The sequence below is a fragment of the Erinaceus europaeus genome, chromosome 17, assembly GCF_950295315.1.
Source record: "Erinaceus europaeus chromosome 17, mEriEur2.1, whole genome shotgun sequence".
Classification (NCBI taxonomy): Eukaryota; Metazoa; Chordata; class Mammalia; order Eulipotyphla; family Erinaceidae; genus Erinaceus; species Erinaceus europaeus.
Genome location: NC_080178.1, coordinates 62,199,448 through 62,213,144, shown reverse-complemented (window position 1 = coordinate 62,213,144; position 13,697 = coordinate 62,199,448). Strand labels below are relative to the sequence as shown.

General features: G+C 48.0%; 1 protein-coding gene across 2 annotated transcripts in view; it reads left to right on the top strand.

Annotated features, from left to right (window-relative positions):
• Positions 1 to 13,697, top strand: part of SLCO2B1 (solute carrier organic anion transporter family member 2B1) — a 46,847-nt gene that overhangs the window by 17,837 nt on the left and 15,313 nt on the right. For both annotated transcript variants that reach the window (XM_016186920.2, XM_007520261.3), the window contains exons 4-7: positions 72 to 225; positions 2,613 to 2,846; positions 3,087 to 3,185; positions 5,030 to 5,220. In XM_016186920.2, the coding sequence (XP_016042406.1) occupies positions 72 to 225; positions 2,613 to 2,846; positions 3,087 to 3,185; positions 5,030 to 5,220 (678 nt within the window). The remainder of the gene's footprint in view (positions 1 to 71; positions 226 to 2,612; positions 2,847 to 3,086; positions 3,186 to 5,029; positions 5,221 to 13,697) is intronic.

Sequence of the window (13,697 nt, the reverse complement as noted above, 5' to 3'; positions counted from 1 at the left end):
GGATGAGGGTAGTGTGGGTCTCTGACCTTGGGTTCTGCATCACTCTGATGGGTTCCCTTGACCCTTTGCAGGTGGGGAACACAACCCTGATTGTGTTTGTGAGCTATTTTGGCAGCCGGGTGCATCGGCCCCGACTGATCGGCTGTGGGGCTGTCCTGGTGGCTCTGGCAGGGCTGCTCATGAGTGTCCCACACTTCATCTCCGAGCGGTACCGCTATGACCCTGGTAAGAGCTGCAGAAGCTGGTCTGCAGGAATGGTCATTCCTGGGCCTTGACTGGTCAGGACAGGTTCTCCCCTTCCCTCACCACACCCCACTCAGCCTGAGTGAGTCCTTCTGGTGGTCCTAGGGTGAGGGGCAGAGGGGTAAACTACTCTGGGTCTCTCATGTTTACAGCAATTTGTTTGTCACTCTTTTTTATCATCATCATTATTATAGAAATGGGCAAGTTACAATGTCTTCTGTTTTAGGACCTTAAATGTAGTGGGTTCTTAAAAATGTAGTAGGTTCTGTAGAAATATTTATGGAGTATAAGAGTATCACAGCCCACTCACTAGGGCATGATTGTAAGTACTTTATGTGTAATAACGGTTTTAATCCTCACAAGAAGTCAATATATTGATAACAGAATGAATAAAAAAGGAAGTATTATAGACAGGATTAGTTACACCTTGGAAGAATTTTGTAGAAGGACTACTTGACAAATTAATGCCTGTCTCTCGGAATAACTAAAGTCTAAGTATTCATTTCATTCCTTCCCTCTCCCATCCACACATTTACCCATCTATCCACTCATCTATTCACCCATCCACACACATAAGCCAGAGCTGAGCAATGCTCTGGTCAAAAGATGAAATAAAGAGAGTGAGAAAGGGAAAGGGAGAGGGACATGGGGTAGGAAGTGGTGGGGTAGAAAAAGAGGGAGAAAGGAAGAGGGGGGAGGGAGAGGGAGAGGGAGTGGGAGAAGAAGGAAAGAGAAAGAGGGAAAGAAAGTAATCTTAGTTTTCAACCCAGGTAGTCTCAGTTGAAGGTTCAGGTCCTTGACCTGTATTCACATGGTAGACTAGGCCCTGTGAGGAAACAGAGAATAGAGCCTATGACAGTCACAGAAGATTAGAGGGCCCTGAGCATGGGCAGTACTCCTCCTAGTTAGTAAATAGAGCTCAAGACAGGTATGCCACTGTTTTCTTTCACAACTGAGAAGGCCAAGGTGGTGGTGGGTGGGGGTGGGGGGCTGCTTCCACAAAGCTGGTGGAGCTGTGACAGTCCCTGTTGGCCCTTGGGGTCAGGTATGGACTGCCCAATTGTTCTGCTTCTGTATTTTGTATTCTGTTCAATTACTAGTAGTATTCTGTCCACTCTAGTAGATTCAGAGGAGTGTGACCTCTGTCAAAATCTCAGCCCTGGGCCAGGATAGTTTATGCAACAGACTTACAGGCCTGAGACTCCAGGTCCCAGACACCAGATACCACCATAAACCAGAGCTGAGCAATGCTCGGGTCAAAAGATGAAATAAAGAGAGTGATAGAAGGAAAGGGAGAAGGAAAGGGGTAGGAAGTGGTGAGGCAGAGAGAGAGGGAGAGGGAAGGGGAGAGGGAGTGGGAGAAGGAGAAGGAGAAGAAGAGAGAAAGAGGGAAAGAAAGGAATCTCAGTCTTCAACCCAGGCAGTCTCAGTTGAAGGTGCAGGTCCTTGACCTGTATTCACATGGTAGACTTGGCTCAGTGCCTTCATGCCTGGAAAGGGCTGGTCTGGCCACAGGAAGAGGGCCACTTCCACACCCACATTTGGGATATTAATATTGTTAGGGTCTTCTTAAGTTTGCTCACCAAATATTGGTGAGTTACAGAGGACAAGTGTCTGGATTAAATTTAATTCTCCTTTACTGCACTTGACCTCTGTGTCCTCAGCTGGCATTGAACCTTCTCTAAAATGAAGATTAAGGGTACTGGACTCTTCATGTCCCAGTCTCAGCTTCCCTCCCCTGCCCTGCCCTGACCTTGCCTCCATCCTCTGGGAGCTAACCTGTTGCAATATCCCTTGTCCTTGTACCCTAAACCTCCCCCAACCCCTTATCTCCTGTTTGCATGTGCTGCAACCACTCCCTGGGACACCACTTCTGGAAAATCTTTTTTATTCTTCTTGAGCTAGTTTCAACTCTGTCTCCTCTACCACCCCATTCCAACCTGCTACAAGAGTTACCATGGCTACACAGTTCCACATACCTCTGCTCAAAAAGGTAGCACAAGGTGGTTTAAGACTAGAGACTTGGGCACAAGGGTTATGTAAAAAATTCTATGCCTGAGGCTCCAAGTTCCAGGTTCTATCCCTGGAACCACCAAAATTCAAAGCTGAGCAGTGCTCTGGTAAAATAATAATAATAATAATCACCATTATCATCATGAACTAATCTTTGCTAGTTGCTGTCTGAGCACATTTCTTCATTAGTGAATTATGTAATAAAAGTCCCCATTCCCTAGGTTTAGTGTGTTTGTGTATGTGTGTGTGGGTGGGGGGGTTGTCAAATGATTTATATACACAGCACTTACAGCAACACCCTTGTATCCGTTACTGTCTTCACTACTGTAATAATGTTTTTGGTCATCCTCTTTCAGAGCATGTGTTGCAGGACTCCCAGGCTTCCCTGTGCCTACCCAGAACCCCAGTCCCAGAGCCAGTCCCCCCTAATGGCAGCTGTTCCAGCCACACAGAGACCCAGCATCTGACTGTGGTGGGCATTATGTTCATGGCCCAGACCCTGCTCGGCGTGGGCGGGGTGCCCATCCAGCCTTTTGGCATCTCCTACATTGATGACTTTGCCCACAATAGCAACTCACCCCTCTACCTGGGTGAGGTCGGGTCCCACCCCTGGTGTCTGGGAGTGGGATGAAGGGTAGGGGGAACAAGAGGCCCAGGGTGGGTGGTGGGGTTAGGGGGATGGGCAACCTGACTTTCCTCAGCTCCTTGAGGCTGAGAAAAGTCCCAGGAAGTTCTGGAGCACTTCCTGGGGGAGACAAGCTGCTCCTGCTTGCTGAAAGTTGGCAGGCTGGGGAGCTGCCCCAGAGCCTAACCTGGCCTTCCTGTTACAGGGATCCTTTTTGCAGTGACCATGATAGGGCCAGCCTTGGCCTATGGGCTGGGTAGTGTCATGCTGCGCCTCTATGTGGACATTGACCAAATGCCACCAGGTAAGCCTCCAGGGCACATGCTCACCCCACTCAGTGGCTGCTGGTCTGTAGCAAGCAAGGAGTCAGAGGACCAGCCAGTCTGCACACCTAGGCCTGGCCTCTCAACCTCTCTGAGCCTTGGCTTTCTCAGCTACCAGACATCTGTCTAGTTCACCTCCCAACACTGCAGTCAGAACTGAAGAAATGATGAGGTGATGGAGGGCAACTGTTAAGCCCCTTCAGATGAGGAGTTGTGCCTGTGATCACTGCGGTGAGAACCTTCATCTTGGTCCATCCTGAGCTCCCCTGCGCCCTGGATCCTGCTTAGATCCTTGGCTGGGGCAGGCAGGTACATGCTTTCCCAGCTTGTGGGAGGCACCTATCTTGAGGAAGAACAAAAGTCAGGAGAAACAGAAGGACTAGGTTTGCTGAAGAGGACTTCTAGAGTAGGCCTTGGCCTCTGGCAGACAGAACCCTCACTGAGCTGCTCTGAAAGAACCTTTTTATTCTGCACCTCAGAATCTGAGACCTGAGCAGAGGCAACACTGGGGTACAGAGGTCCCTGGTCCAGGTGGTAGTGAGATTGAGCCAAGGAGAAGGGTGAAGCAGAATCTGAAGGCAGCCAGAGAAGGGAATAGCACCCCCAGGGTCTTGGAGAAAACTTCTTTCAGAACCTGTCCCTGTGGCATTTCAGCTGCCTACTATCACCCCAGCAGTGCCCTCTGCCTCCTGCTCCTCAGAAGTCTTGCCTGTCACTGGAGATTGCAGTAAGGGCTAGGAACCTTGGGTGGCAGGTGAAGGGATGGAGGCACATTCAGACTAAGGTCTGGGCAGCTCCAAACTAGAGGAGTCTCTGGGGCAGCCTCACCCCATGCCCCTCCTTCTGGTTCTCCTCTTTTATTGGATCAAAGTTCCTGGGAGACCTGGCTCCCTCAGGTTTCCCAGACATCCTAACTTGGGGGAAGGAGCTGTGCCTGCTGGCTCTGTTGAAATCATCTTAGCAGATGTGGCATTCATGTGGACAGCCATGATGCATCCCAGTCCTCTTATCTCCTGAGGGAGCTTGTAGTGGGTGGGTGGTGTCAGCTACAGGCATGGACTAGTGTGTGAGAAACCCAGAATCGGGGAAATACATGTACTAGTTCTCCCCAGCCTGGCACCAGAGCAGGGGAGCTGAGCCAGAGGAGGGATCAGTGCAAAGGCCAGCTCCACTCCCAGCCTAGCAAAACTGGTCTGGCACCTGCCCAGGAGGCTCAGTTCCAAGCACTGGGAAAGCAAGTCTGAGAATGGGGTAGTGTCATATGCATATACATATTGGATTTTTGCTTATTTGTTTAGTTGGTAAGGTTATTTATTTTTGCAGAACTGGGACCTCACACATGTGCAGTTCTACTGTTCCTGGGTTGAGTTTTTCAATCAGAGAGACAGAAAGAGATGAACAGAAAAAGGGAAGGTGCATTAGCCCTGCAACTTCCCCTGGTGTCATGATACTCCCATATTGCGCCAAGGTTTGAACCTGAGCACACCCATAGTAAGACATACCACAGCTTATGAGTACTCTCTTTCTCTAGTCCATGTATGTGACTCCAGGCCATGCACCTGCATTATTATTACTACTACTATTATTACTGTTGTCATTGTCAGGACTTTACTGCTCCAGGTCAACTTTTTCAGGTGGAAAGGTAGAGAAGGAAAAGAAACCATGACATCCAATCTTCCTCTAGTGTGGTGGAGCTGGGTTAAAACCTGGCTTGTAGTCATGTCAAAGCAGTGCACTATTCACGTAAGCTGTCTCCTGACTCCTAAACTACACCACCTCACACCTTACTGAGTGCCCCTAACACCACCATGCTCTTCTCTTACAGGTGGTGTCAGCCTTACCCCTAAGGACCCTCGATGGGTGGGTGCCTGGTGGCTGGGCTTCCTCGTTGCAGCTGGCACAGTGGCCCTGGCTGCCATCCCCTACTTCTTCTTCCCCAGGGAGCTTCCCAAGGAAAAGCAGGAGCTCCACTTCTGGCAGAGGGCCTTAGCGTCTGCATCCTCACCCACCTGCAGAGTAAGCCCCTTCCTTGTCCCCGCTCCTGTCAACAAAACAAAACTCCTCTCACCCTCATGTGTAAGTAGTCTAAGGATGCTGTGTCAGAGAGTGGTGTCAGTATGTGCATATAGATAATTTATTTTTCCTTTTCTTTTCTTTACTGAGGGGATTAGTGGTTTACAATCAGCAGTAACATACAATAGCTTATACATGTGTAACACTTCTCCGTTTTCCACATAACAATCTAACCCCCGCCCAGGTCCTCCTTTGCCATCATGTTCTAGAACCTGAACACCACCACCCCCACCACCACCCAGAGTCCTTTACTTTGTTGCAATATACCAAATCCAGACCAAGTTCTGCTCTGTTTTCCCTTTTGTTCTTGTTTTTCAACTTCTGTCTATGAGTAGGATCATCCCACACTTATCCTTCTCTTTCTGACTTACCTCACGTAACATGATTCCTTCAAGATCCATCTAAGATGAAGTGAAGAAGGTGAATTCACCATTTTTAATAGCTGAGTAGTATGCCTTTATGTATATAGGCCACAACTTACACATCTGTTCATATACATCATTTCTTACTATTTCACAGTAAGATCACTGTTGGGGAGTAATGATTGTGCGTTAAGTAAGTTACTTGGGGCTCTATGATGCTCATTTCAAGGGACAATAAAAGGCTTATTGAATCTTTTGCCCCAAAAGTGATTCTAGGGCAGGTTACTACCCTTGATTATGTTTTATGTAATGTAAAATAGAAGCTCTTTCTTACAGCAAGAAAATTTGGGAATTGAGATTCTGATTAGCCATCCTAGGGTTTGGGTCTGAGTTTGCCTAGCACCAGACCAGGCTGTCCTCCTAACCTTATTCACTCCATGCCCCATGCCCTGATGGAGCAGAGGGTATATGGGGTGTGGGACAAAAAAAACTGATGACAGAAGTGCTAGAGAGAGGGGAGTCGGGCGGTAGCACAGCAGGTTAAGCGCACGTGGCACAAAGCGCAAGGACCGGCGTAAGGATCCTGGTTCGAGCCCCCGGCTCCCCACCTGCAGGGGAGTTGCTTCACAAGCAGTGAAGCAGGTCTGCAGGTGTCTATTGTTTTCTCCCCCTCTCTGTCTTCCCCTCCTCTCTCCATTTCTCTCTGGCCTATCCAACAATGATGACAACAATAATAACTACAACAATAAAAACAACTAGGGCAACAAAAGGGAATAAATAAATAAATAAATATTATTTTAAAAAGAAGAAGAAGAAGAAAAAGTGCTAGAAGGGCCAGAATTGACTTTAAGAATAGTAGGCCTTGGGTTGGCAAGACAGCTCACCTGGATGTACCTTCCATGTTACATGTGACTCAGGTTAGAACCCAGCCCTCTGGCATTGAAGAAAGATTCTGTCCTATGGTGTCTTTCCCTCTCTCTCTTGCTAGTTGAAAAAAAAATTAGCCTGGAATGGTAAAGCTCAGCAATGGCAAGAAAAAAAAGAAAAAGGCAGGTCACCCAGGGGGATCGCAAGGTCGTCCCTCAGGTACAAGCAGAGACAAAGACAGGATTCCAAGGAACAAGGGGGCTGTGCAGAGAGTCTCAGAACAGAGATACTAATGCACAGGCCTGAATGTGACCCAGGCAGAGGCCAGTGTGTGGGTAGTGGGCGATGATGAGAGGCGGGAGGTTCACAGCTGTGGGTGCTCTGCTTGGGACTTCCCAGGGACAGTGAAGGGCTGGCTGGCGCCGGACTCAGAGGGAGAGGCAGGCCCTGGAAAGGGACCAGTTTCAGGGGAAGAAAACAGTTTGGAATCACAGATGGTCCTTCCTAGTTCTGCCTAGCTCAGGCCAAAATTTGGATGAGACAGGATTTCTGGAACTTGGAGAAGAATTCTTAGAAATGGGAAGGACCTGGGGGGGGGTGAGGGGGGAGAACCTGGGCTGCTGATTATGAATGGCCTCCAAGGGACCCTAAGTTTGAACACAAAAGAGCAGCCACTTGTGCCATGTGAAGAGAAGCAAGGGCCAGTCTTGAAAACTCTGTCACCTGTCAATCATGTGACCTTGAGCAAACCCCTTGTCCATTCTGTCACAGCATGTAAATCTCAGAGGCTAGGTTGCTGGAGCCATACCCTCAGCATCCCCACCCCTGATGCATAAAATGCAGATCCTTTGAGTGGAAGCTCCTGTGATGCTGAGAGTCAGATTGTGAAAGTTGCATCTTGGCGATGCCTTGAGATGCTGGCTCCCTGGCTGTGAGCCTGTCTGGCTGTCTGGATTCCTTCTATCAGCATGCTGGGGGTGGGGAGTGGTGAGTGGAGGGGGTGAGAGGTTCTTTAAAAAGAACTAGAGGCTGGGAACACTGCGATCTGCTTCCAGCAGCTCTCCAGCAATAAATATTGATGTGGGAGGCATTGTACCCTGCCTCCTCCAGGCTTCCTAGGCCATGCTGACAACATTTTCACTGGCCAGCCTTGCACACTCAGGCTGTGGTGGGAGCATGGACCAGGTTAGACAGAATCAGCTGCCAGGAAGTCCAGGGTCCCACACAGGGCATCTGTATCTTCTGCAGGCAGGGGATTACTTCTGTAGTGACTTTAAGCATTTTCTTCTAGGATTAGCAGGCCCCAAATACCCTCCTGAAAGTAAGGGCAGGTCTCATGGTTTCCAGAAGGTGATTTTGTGCATGCTATATGAGGACAGTATGAACCAGAGCTCTGTGACTCAGTTTCTCTGTCTGTGCAATGGGCAGGAGATTGGACAAAGCCTGCCAGCTCTGGTGGGCCTGCTAGTAGTTTCTCTAGGTGACTTCCCTTCTCTGGAGCAGTTTCTGAGTATTTCACAAGGGAGACGGGGTGTGCACCCCACATCCTCTGCCCCAAGAAGCTGTCAGCTGATGACAAAGGAGGAGAAGGGGAGAGGAAGGAAGAGAAGGAGGAAAAGGAGGAGGACAGGATGAAAGCCAGTACTTGGCATTCTCTGCTTGGGAGTTGTAGGGTGGACAGAAATTACAGTCTCTACACAGGAGAGTCTCCAATGGGGTGTAGGGGTAGGGTTGGGACACAGGACATGGTAGGTGCAGGAGCTCTGTTTTGCTGACTCTCTCTGTACCTGTTTCTGTGACTTCAGAGTCTAGGTAGCCACCCAGACATCTTTCTAGGAATGAACCAAGATAGGTCTCCCTTCTCTCTAAATGTCAGTTTCCCCATTTGTAATCTGCCAGTCCCAAAGGTTCCATGAGGGCCCAAGACTCCTGGTAGGGCCTGCGGTGTAAAAGTGATGTCTTAGGGGTTCCTTAGCAGGTCACTTGGCCCTATCTATCCTTGTGGTGATCGGTCTCATTGAGACAGCAGTCTTCCTGTGCCCTCTATACCTTCCAACGCTTCTAGATCCTACTCTCACAATATTTCAGAAAGGGTTTGAGGCAAGCTCATGCCAGACACATGTATTCACAGTGAAAGAACTGGATGTGCAACTCATATTTACTGCTTACTGTATGTGCATACCAACTCTTCATCTAGTTCATCTCATTTAATCCTTGTGACCTCCCCAGAGAGAAGGTATGCTAGTACCCCTACTTCACACCTCCAGGACTGAGTTGCAGAGACTAAGTACCCTGATGAGTGGTGTGCTGGGACTTGGACCCAGAAGGGCCATCCTTAAGATCTGTGCTGAGTCAGTTAATCAAGACTAAGAAACAGGAAACAACAAGAGTGAGCAAAAGACTACAGAACAGAAGAAAGAAAGATACACAGGCGAGAGACATAAAGATGAGCTCATTTGTTCTAACTGGTCCGCTTTGGGGATCTGAGCTTTTTCTGGTGGCTAAAGGGAACAGAGAAGCATGACCATAAGGAAAGGGCCCAGACCCTTAGCATGAATTTCATAACAAGGAAATGGGAAGCACCTCACTTTCCTTGCAGAAGCTCAGAGCCAGATCCTCTGCTCCAAAGCCCTCCCTCCCTAAGAGACAGGAAGGTTAGCTGACAGCTTCATCCCTGGATCTGTGAGTAAAGCTGATGCTGGCAAAGTGTATCAGGGCCAGGGTGAGGACTGGTTTTGTGGGGCTGGGCATGCAGCCCCAGGACAGTCTCCTAAGAAGCTGGCTTCCTCAGAGGACAGCTCCTGCTTCCTGGGGGCCGCCACAGCTGGGCCTCCCATGCATCTGCCCACACACAGTCCCATGGCCCTTGTCCTGCAAGCTTACAGCAGGCAGCACGTGGCCTCCAGAGGGGAAGTCTGAACCCGCTCCTTTGACCCAGGCCTGCTGACCTGGGCAAACCGCAGGCCTGGTGGATCATTCTCCAAGGTCTGCTCTCAGCAGAGCCATGGTGTTTCCCATTTCTGGAGCCCACTATGAGTCAAGAGTCCTTGACACCAAGCCAGAGGAGAAGGCAGAAACCTAGGAGGAGCTAGGCATAGGGTACAGGAAGGGTCCCTCACATCCCCAGGATGGAGCCCAGGTCCTTAGCCCAACTCTAGAGGCATACTGTTCCCTTTCCACCATCACACTTTACTCTGCTCCTGCTTCAGTATCTCCCTTCCTGTGCTGCCCATGCTCCAACCACACTTTTCCTTCAGGGTCTTCCTGAAGTCTCACACCCTGAGTCTTCCACTCCTCTCCTGTCCCCCAAACCCATGCTGTTCCTTACAGCATGAGACTGCTAGAGGACCTGGTTCCAAGAGTCTTCTCTGCTTGTTACTTCCTCAGTGATACTTCCTCCTTGAGGACCTGAGTTTCACTCTTTTTCTCCCCCTACCCTTCTCCCTCTCTCTCTCCTCTCCCCCTCCCTCTCTATTTTTTATAATTTTTTATTATCTTTATTTATTTATTGGATAGATATATCCAGAAATTGAGAGGAAGGGGAAGATGATAGATAGATAGATAGATAGATAGACCTACAGAACTGCTTCTCCATTCATGAAGTTTTCCCCCCTGCAGGTGGGGACCAGGGGCTTGAACCTGGGTCCTTCTGCATTGTAGCATGTGTGCTTGACCTGGTACATCACCACTTGGCCACAGGACCTGAGTTTTTCTGTCAGGTTTTCCCTGTTCTTCAAAATCAGACTGCAACTGTCATTAGCAGGTACCTTTTTGAATCTGGGAATGCTCACCCTCCCCTGCCCCATTTAATACCCAGGCTGGGGAGACAGCATAGTGGTTATGCAAAAGGCTATTGTAACTGAGGCTCTGAAGTCCCAGCTTCAACTCCCAGCACTACCATAAGCCAGAGCTAAGCAGTGCTCTGGTTTTTCTCTCTGTATCTCTCTTTCTCTCTCATTAAAATAATAAAAAAGCATCAAAAATAAAATATTTTTAAAACAACAAAACCTTAAAAAATAATAATAAGTGTATAACATCCTCCAGTTTGCCAAATCCCATCAAATAGGAACACTCTTCTTTCAGACTGTCGTGGAAGCTAAAGGGCATGGTAGATGTGAGCATGCGGTGTCAATCTACCAGCTGGGGCAGTGGCATGGGGCAGCAGAGGACTCTGGTTGTCTCCATAGTTGACACAAGCAGTCCCCAGATAAAGTGCTCATGCAATTCTGCCTGCCCCATCCCTGATGAAAACACTGAGTCATGAGTGGAGTCACCTTCCTGGTGAGCACCTACTCCAGGCCCTATCCCTCAGGCATCCAGCACATTCCCACAAACCACCCTCTCCTCCCTGGCTTGGCTGGACTGAGAAGGCAGTCAGGTGCTGTTTGTTAGCTGGAAAGAGACACTTGGATGTCAGATGAGCTTAACTAAAAAAAAAAAAAAAAAAAAAAATCGGAGTCCAATCCTTGAGCCCAGGAAGAGCTAGAAGACCTCTGAGAAAATAGCTCCAAGGTCTGGAGTCCTGGTTTAGAAGTTTTATCTGTTATGTATATGTGAGGGGAGGTTGTAAGGAGCACCCTATGATTCTAGAACAAGAACACAGGAACTGCTAGACAGTGTGTCTCCAAGCTCAACGGTATCTATGCATTAAGGCACATAAGCTTGGTCACCTATTTTCCTGAATCTGCCCCTTTAGTCCTTTCTTGTGGGGGCTGGGGGATTGGACACAATAGGAAGGTGGCTCATTTTTACAGCTTGATGACTTGTGAGTACCATGCCTTTCTGGTCATTGTTTCCCATCAGACAGGCAGTTTCAGGTGGAAGCTCGGCATAGAAGCAGGGCAATTCTGTTCTGACTTTTGGCTTGTGCATCTCTGTGAGACTGTGTGTTTGTACTTGCTTTTGCCACCAGAATTATCTCTGGGCCTCTGTATAGCCATTATTTCACCATTCCTCATGCACTTTTTCTTTTCAATACAGGGTGAGAAATAGGGAGAGAGGGGGAAAGAGAGAGATAGAGAGGAGAGACATGGGCCCGGGTGGTGGCTCACCTGATTGAGTGCACATGTTATAATGTGCAAGGACCCAGGTTTGAACCCCCCGACCCCCACCTCTAGGGGGTAAACTTCACAAGTGAAGCAGTGCTGCAGGTGTCTCTCTGTCTATCTTCCCCTACCCTCTCGATGTCTGAATGTCTCTATCCAATAAGTAAAGATAATAAAAATAATTTTAAAAAACATTTAAAAAGAGAGAGGAGAAACACCTCAGCACTACTTCATCACTCATGAAGTGAGTGCATGGTGCCCCTGTGTGGTGGCTGCGGGATCAAACTTGGGTTCTCCTGTGTGGTAAAGTGTCTTCTCTACCAGGTGAGCCACCTCCCCACCCCTGAGATTACTGCTTTAGTTATTTTGTCTGTACAGTCCCATTTAAATTTTCTTTAACAGGCTTTACTTTTCTGGGAGGCAATATGTCCAAAAGAAATATTATTTTAGCCACACAGCCATTCTAAATAATGTGGTAGCACAAAGTAAACAAAATAATTTTAATAGTAAACTCTACTTACCCCACTAGATCTAAAATATTCCCATTTTAGCATGCCACAAATATAGAACATAACAAGTTAATTTTCTACTTAAAATACAGCATGTATTTGACACTGAGCACATCTCAGTCTGGACTAGCCACATTTCTCAAGCTCAGAGGCCCAAGGACTGGCCTATGGTCTCACATAGCACAGCTCTCAGTGCAAGTGGCCAACAGGCTGTGACTCCCCACAGAGAACTTAGACCCAGATGGTGAGTTCAGCTTTCCTCACATCATGTCACAAAGCTGCCTCCTCATTCTGTTAGTCCTGCACTTAGGTCCCTGACTTCCAGGATTTGGGATAAAGCAATAGTTTCTACTTGGTCAGCGTGAGCTCTGTTCTCAGAGTATGTGGTGTTGGAGCAAGTGAACTCACCTCCGAGCTGACTAGTTCCCACATAGATTGTCAGTCTCTTTCCTCTGCAAGTCCCATAGGGCAGTTCCTGGGTGTCAGTGTCAGTCCCTGCCCTCTCTGAGCCCCTAGCCATCTAAGATCTGGCCTGCAGCATGACAGCATCACCTATTGATGCTCTCATTGTTCTTCCCAGAGCCTGGTGTGTGGGCTGCCACCACCACCCCCAACTTCCCCCATCTGTTGGAATCCTCTCTTGCACTCCCTCTTTTCAGCGACACTTATCAGCTATCCACTAGTTTACCCCTAGACCCTGTGCTAACACCAGCTTTCTACAGAGCACAAGGTACATAGGATACTTGCTTCTGGAGAGCTCAGAGTACTTTAGGAAAGAGATACCAAGCAAGACTTGGTTCAAATCAAAGCATCCAGTGTTAAATAAATTTTTATCTTCTCTGGAAAGCAAGTAAACTTTCTAAAACCAGTGTAGCATTAGGGCACAAAGGGTGGGGCACCCAGTACCCAGTGGCTTCAGTTTCCTGTTCCCTGAGGGTGAAGCCATTAAGTGAACACAGCTTCTGTGTTCATATCCCAGTCAGGCCACATATGACTAGTGTTACCAGGCAAGTTATATCATCATTCTGTGTTTCAGCCTTACCTGCCTGGGACCAGGGATGTAATGCAATATAACACACCAGACTTTCATGCTTGATGCCCCAAAGTCTCTGGTTCAATCCTTGGTACCACCATACCCCGGAGCTAAGCAATGCTTTAGTCTTAAATGAAAATAATAATAAAAAATCTCTTTAAAGATTTATTTATCTTTGAGAAAAAGGAAGAGAGAGAACCAGAACACAATTCTGGTCTATTTAATAGCAGAGACCAACTTGGGACCTCATTGCTGCTAGTCCAACACTCTTCCCATTTTGCCACCTGATCACTTGCAATCAATAAATCTTTAAAGAAATTATTCTGGGGGTTGGGAAATAGCTCATCCAGTAGAGAGTACATATTATCACAGATTAGGACCTGGATTTGAGACCTTGGGCCGCATGGAAGCATCATCATGGGAGCTCCATGAATGGGAGTGGTGCTGTGGTGTTTCTTCTCTCTCTTTCTCCTTCTCTTTATCTTTCTATCTGAAATTGAAATGGGAAAAAGTCTGCCAGAAGCCATGGAATTGCACTTCAAAAATTTTATTAAGATTAAAAAAAAAAAGCATCTTCCGGTTTCTGAGTGCTGATTGTGGAGGT